Source organism: Lygodium microphyllum, chromosome 4 (assembly GCF_053477565.2).
Source record: "Lygodium microphyllum isolate KBCC chromosome 4, Lygodium_microphyllum_v1.1.10, whole genome shotgun sequence".
Taxonomy (NCBI): Eukaryota; Viridiplantae; Streptophyta; class Polypodiopsida; order Schizaeales; family Lygodiaceae; genus Lygodium; species Lygodium microphyllum.
This window is the reverse complement of record NC_141138.1, coordinates 135,920,244-135,926,243: the sequence shown is the minus strand read 5'-3', so window position 1 is coordinate 135,926,243 and position 6,000 is coordinate 135,920,244. Positions and strand designations below refer to the sequence as shown.

The following is a 6,000-nucleotide window of genomic DNA, read 5'->3' as shown; positions in this document are numbered from 1 at the left end:
ATCTATGGCTGGGTGGACACAAGGAGTCGAGTAGCTTTCCTAAATGAGATAAAAGTTGCTAAAGCATGCCTTCCCGTATATGTTCCCACCCTCTCAGCCAATAGCTTAAAGATATAACATACAGTTCGACCAAATAATATGAGCTTATCTCTTCAATCGTCTTCACCGTGAGAAAGACCTGGAATTTTTGGCACTGAATACAACCGCTAAACACGAGAGAGCTAGCAAAAATTTTCCTGTGAGAAATGGTGGAAGGAGGCGGAGGGAGGCCGTTCAAAAAATGTGGGTTGCACGCAGGGACCAGGGAAGTGAACAGAAAAGGTAGTCTTTATCTACCAATCATCTTCCTTTTGGCTCCTTTTTCTCCTTTGGAAAGCGGGGAAACACAGAGAAAAGTAAATCTTCATTGGGGTAGCGCTGTCACCTTTGGGGGGGGGGGGCGCGCGGGGCGCTAACTTAATGGCCCCCTTACCCTGAACAGTATGACCTTACCAGTGTTCATAATCACACATTGAAATTTGAAAGAAGCCCCGAGGTTGCAAATTGAACAACAACGAACAATCAGAAATCAGAATATAATCTTATTTTTTTAGCCGTTATCGTTCAACAAGATGAAGCTCTCAACCATCCAAATCAGCTTGCAAGAAAGACCGACCAAACAATGCCACTCTGTCCAAACCGAAAAAGGCGAGAGCTCTATTAATACAAGTGATTTTCAACAACGGTGCAGGAGCCATTAAACAAATGCAGGTTCAATGAGATCACAAGCAACCGTATAAAGTTCCTCATGTTGGGAAGTCTAGTTTGTGTGGAATGTGAAAGTGAATGGGCTCCTCAATGTCATTTGAGAGGAGTTGATTAGGATGCACCCACATCATAGGACTACCATAGATTGATCACCAGAGGCTAGCCCACGTCATGTATGTCATGCTACCTTCTTGCAACCAGTATCCCCATTAAACCACCTGCAAGTTCATAATGTACTGCCTGAGAGAAACCTGCTTCTTTTGCTAGTACCTCTTGTTCCTTTCCTGAGGAGAAGAAAACATCAAAAATATTGCTGCAAAGTCCATGAGCCTAAAGACTCTGCATGAAATAAAGATAGCAATTGGAAAAGGGACAAGGAAACTAAACCTGTTGGAAACTGGGCGATTGATGTTTTCAAATATGCATATTGTTCTTTTAAGCCATATTGAGAGGCAACTGGTACCACCACATTATCGAGCATCCAATTCTGTCAGAAAAGTTGCATGAGGACACTAAACAAGATGGTATGTTTGAAATCAAAAGCAGCACATCATCATAAATTTATACATATAGGCTTATGTGTGGAAGAGTTTCTGAAGGTGACCGATACCTGAAGGCCATAGATAACTGGACTATTTGGCTTATTGAAATCAAGAATAGACACAAAAGAACCTGGCCATAAAACAAAATTCATTACCAAAACACAGATAATGAGCATTGCTCTGACAACATCACCCTACCTAACTTCAGTACTCGGCAGGTTTCACCAAGTGCTCTAGGGATGTCAATAACATTGCGCAATCCATAACCCATTGTTATTGCATCAAAACTTTCATCTACAAATGGCAGGTCCAATGCATCGCCTTGTAGCCACCTGCTAGGACAAGAACATCACCAACACTACCAGGTACAAGGTGCAGCTTTCAGTCCATCCAACCAGTCCCATGAGTGCTACTTACTGCATGTCTCGAGAATAAGCTGATTGTCTAGACATTTGGCGTTCAGATGCTATCAAGAGCTGCTCCTCAGCAAAGTCAAGTCCTGTCACCTAAAGAATCATGATTACCTTTACATTTGACCTTGAACAAGATCTCAATCAAAACACAGATATTTGCTCACATGGAGCTTCATAGTTACCTGAACATTTGACATTCAACATCATCTCAACTAAAACACAAAAAACTGGCTCACCTTCCCACTGGGGCCGACCTTTTCTGCCAAAAGGAAGGCTAAATCACCACTGCCACAGCAGATATCGAGAACAGTATCACCAGATTTTGCCCTGGAAACAATTGATTACATTCCAATGCCCATTGTCAAATTTATAATAAGCATACAGGCAAACTATCCCACCAGACAGATAAACCACTAGCAGATAAACAAAGATCAAGCAACAGACAGAAATGAAGGGAGAAAAAAAAGGCAGGGCGTCTGCATAATGGTCTTGACCATCCCTAAGACAAACCACAAGCGTTCAATCATATTTGAGAATAGAGCAATTTTATATTTCATTGTTTGTGAGAAATGTGTGCATTGAATTGACTTGTCAGATGTGCCTGGTAATGTAATCCCTCACAGTTATGCTCAAGAGGTCCTCACCAGTTGATCATAGTCTTCCTAATCCAATTCTGCACTTTTAAGCTTGCCGCAGATGTTTATGAGACTCACAGCCAGATACATGACAAGCTAAAATTTGTTCATGTTTAATATATCACTTCAAGAAGAGAGAATCGCCCCTACTTTGCAAGGTGGCAGCCTACTATCTACCTGTAGCCCAACTAGCCAAAAATTTTTCACGTTTAATATATTGCTTCAAGAAGAGACACTTATCCAACAAAAGAGTCAAGACACCCAAAACACCACATTGACCCAGAACAGTTGATCCCCTTCGAAGAATGCTATTCCTATTTCATCTAGACTCCCCTCCTTTGAAAGGTGGCAGCTTACTATCTACCTGTAGCCCAACTAGCATCGGACAGCGTCCAATAGTGTGTTCACACATGCAGCAGTCAGAGTATCCAGCTGTAAATTACCCATGCTCAAGGTGGTTAACCAAGGAGAGCACAGTAAAAAGATCAAGCACAATTTGTCGCAGCAATTCTCTAGCAATAGCTACAGCATCCATTGCCTAAACCAGCTGTAACAAGATGCAAGAAACTGCCAATCTTTGTCTATATAGCTATCTTCAAATACAAAGATCTAACAGAAAATCTCACAGCACCAATAGCTCGAAAAGGACAAATTTTATAAAGCATCTTGATGAAAAACAGCTTGAATCACTCACGTGCAAGCCAAGACAATTTTTGCTTTTCCCAAATTGGAAAACTCCACAGAATGGTACACAATCCTTCACAATAAGCAGAGCCTTCCTTTCCTAAATGATGAAAAGCAATCGTGCATTTTTGCTTCTCTAGGCTTCTGGAAATATTTGTGTTGCTAGGCTTCATGATACAATAGCCAAATGTTGAAAGAAAATAAGAAGAGAGCTTAAGAGAGGAGCGAAATAGACAAAGCTTGCACAACACAAAATCATTGGGTACAATCTCCCCCCATGCTTTGGTGAGCACCTACCCCATGCATGTATTTATAAATTGTATTAGGTGTTTGTGCTCAAAATACATTGAAGGCATCTTTTGTGTTTTTGGCTTTCCTTGTTTTTCCCTTTCTTGCACAACTTGCTTTTGTCAAAATAAATCTACTATAACCTATTCTAATAGCTTTACATCCAAAAATAATAACATTTTAGCCTTTCTAGGCTTTTTACAATAAACACACCCAAAAAATAAATCAATTGCACAGGTGCACATGCAAAATCCTTGTGCTTGTAGGACTCTACAAAAATGTAATATTTTCACACTATGAAGCATAAAATTTAAAATAACATTTCCATGCTATGAAGTATACAATTTTTATGCATTAAAATGTGCTTTCACAAATTATTTATTCCACATAACCACATTTAATAGTGTGCTCACCACAACACAAAGCATATTAGTATCCTTCCATCTATCTACCGGGCATAATGCGATCAGTATTACACATGTGTACTGATGAAACAAGTCATAGATTATGAGGCAAATAAACAAAATCCACAATAAATAATATAAAAATAATCATATTTTCATAGTGAATTCCAATAAATATTGAAATATCATAATTTCATAACCACCTCAAGAATCATGCTAAAAATTTGTAAGGCCTAGAGACTTGAATTTCAATCACTGAAATTGGGGCCATTCGATTAGCAAACATTTGGCTTGATTTGTTGCCCAAGGAGCACAATTGAAAACCAATCTCCGAGCAAACAAAGGGGTAAATTTGTTTGAATGCTTTTTGGTAATTTATGATAGCGAGAGACACTTGGATCAATGGAGGAGATTAAAGAATCTCAATGTACTCCATCCATTTGCAATAAAAGATATAGAAATACCATGAAGAGCACTAGTTTTGGGACCTACACGTTGTCCATTGTCCAAGATTAAGTAGTAAATTGTGCATTTCTATTTATGTGCTTTTATTGCTTGTTGTAGTTCCATTACTCAAATACCATCAATTTGTGAGAGTGCGCAAAGGAAGAAGAACACGAACACGGAGGAGAGGAGAGAGAAAGCAGAGAATGAAGGAAGAAAGTCTGCACTTACTGAGATGAATGCTGAATACACTGGAATGGACAGAACAGTCCCTGCACGCAGCCCGGAGCGTCAGTGAGGGAACCAGGACAGACTGGAAGCAGTGGCAGCACCAATGCCGGAGACGGAGACGGAGGGAGCGGTGCTGTACCTGCGGAGAACAATACTGGACTGACTGGGGGGGCTGCTATAAATAGCCCCCAGGCCAGCAAACTGGCCTACCAGCCAAACTGGCCGACCTGGCCAGATTTGGCCGACCAGCCAGATCTGGCCGACTTTGGCCAGATCTGGCCGACTGCCCAGAAAATGGGCAGTCTGGACAAAAACAGCCCAGTTTGGGCTGTAACAAACCCAGGGCTGCATGCTGACTAGGGCAGCCACAAAAATGCACTGACAGAGCTCCTCTGTCTCCTGTCAGACTCTGACAGGAGCTCACAACCAGGAGATGACAGACTGAGACTGAAGAAGAGCAGGCTAACACCCCCTCTCAACTCCTGGGAGAGTCTGAAGACCCAAGAACCGCATGTGATGAAGCAAAGAAGCCTGAGGCAACGGCTTCGTAAAGAGATCAGCTGCATTGGCCGCCGTAGGACAATAGACCACCACCAGCTCCGAATCCACGATCCGCTCTCGAACATAGTGATACTGAACCTCAATGTGCTTCGTGCGAGCATGGAACACCGGGTTCTTGGCCAGAGCAAGAGCACTCTGGTTATCCACGCGCAGCTCCGTAGGTCCGGTTTGAGAAAAGCCAATCTCCGCGAGTAAGCGACGAAGCCAAACTGCCTCCATAGCAGTCGAACAAAGGGCCCGATACTCAGCCTCTGTAGAAGAAAGTGCCACAGTAGGCTGCTTCTTGCTGCTCCAAGAGACAGCACCAGATCCAAGGGTGAAAGCATAACCTGTAGTGGATCGTCTCGAATCCACATCACCTGCCCAATCAGAATCACTCCATCCAGAAAGGGTAATCCCATCTCCATACATGATCCCGAAGGATCGAGTCCCCTGTAAATAGCGAAGAACCCGCAAGGCCGCCTGCCAGTGATCCTGGGTAGGAGTCTGCATAAAAGAAGACAATAAAGCCACCACAAAAGAGATATCCGGCCGAGTGTGAAGCAGCCAGATAAGAGAGCCGACAAGGCACCTGTAACGGGTGGGATCGGTAAGAGGAACTCCAGCTGTCAAAAGCTTGGACTCAGGGTCCATGGGGCAGAAGATAGGCCGACACTCAGCAATATCAAACTCTGAAAGAAGCTCAGAGATGTACCTGTGCTGCGAGATAAAAATGCCCTGTGCCATCTGATAGATCTCCAGACCTAGAAAGAAGTGAAGGATCCCTAGATCCGTCATGTCAAACTCCTGCTGAAGAATGGACCGTGTATTCTCCACCTGCTGAGTATCGCTCCCTGTAATGATAAGATCATCCACATACAAGATAAGTAACACCGAAAGAGAATCCACAACCCGTAAGTAGAGGTTGGGATCATAAGCGGAGCGCGCAAAGCCACTCTGTAGAAAGAAGCGGTCAATCCGCTGGTACCAAGCACGAGGAGCCTGCTTTAGGCCATAAAGAGCCTTCCGCAACCTGTAGACATGATCCTCCTTCCCCTGCACAAGAAAACCA

At 43.0% G+C, this 6,000-nt stretch overlaps 1 protein-coding gene across 2 annotated transcripts in view; it reads right to left on the bottom strand.

Moving 5' to 3' along the window:
* Positions 1-564: 564 nt before the first annotated feature.
* Positions 565-6,000, bottom strand: part of MENG (S-adenosyl-L-methionine-dependent methyltransferases superfamily protein) — a 94,830-nt gene continuing 89,394 nt past the window's right edge. For both annotated transcript variants that reach the window (XM_087676608.1, XM_087676609.1), the window contains exons 3-8: positions 1,939-2,029; positions 1,707-1,795; positions 1,488-1,621; positions 1,358-1,419; positions 1,135-1,234; positions 565-1,031 (exon numbers count right to left, since the gene is read on the bottom strand). In XM_087676608.1, the coding sequence (XP_087532734.1) occupies positions 931-1,031; positions 1,135-1,234; positions 1,358-1,419; positions 1,488-1,621; positions 1,707-1,795; positions 1,939-2,029 (577 nt within the window). In that variant the 3' untranslated portion in view covers positions 565-930. The remainder of the gene's footprint in view (positions 1,032-1,134; positions 1,235-1,357; positions 1,420-1,487; positions 1,622-1,706; positions 1,796-1,938; positions 2,030-6,000) is intronic.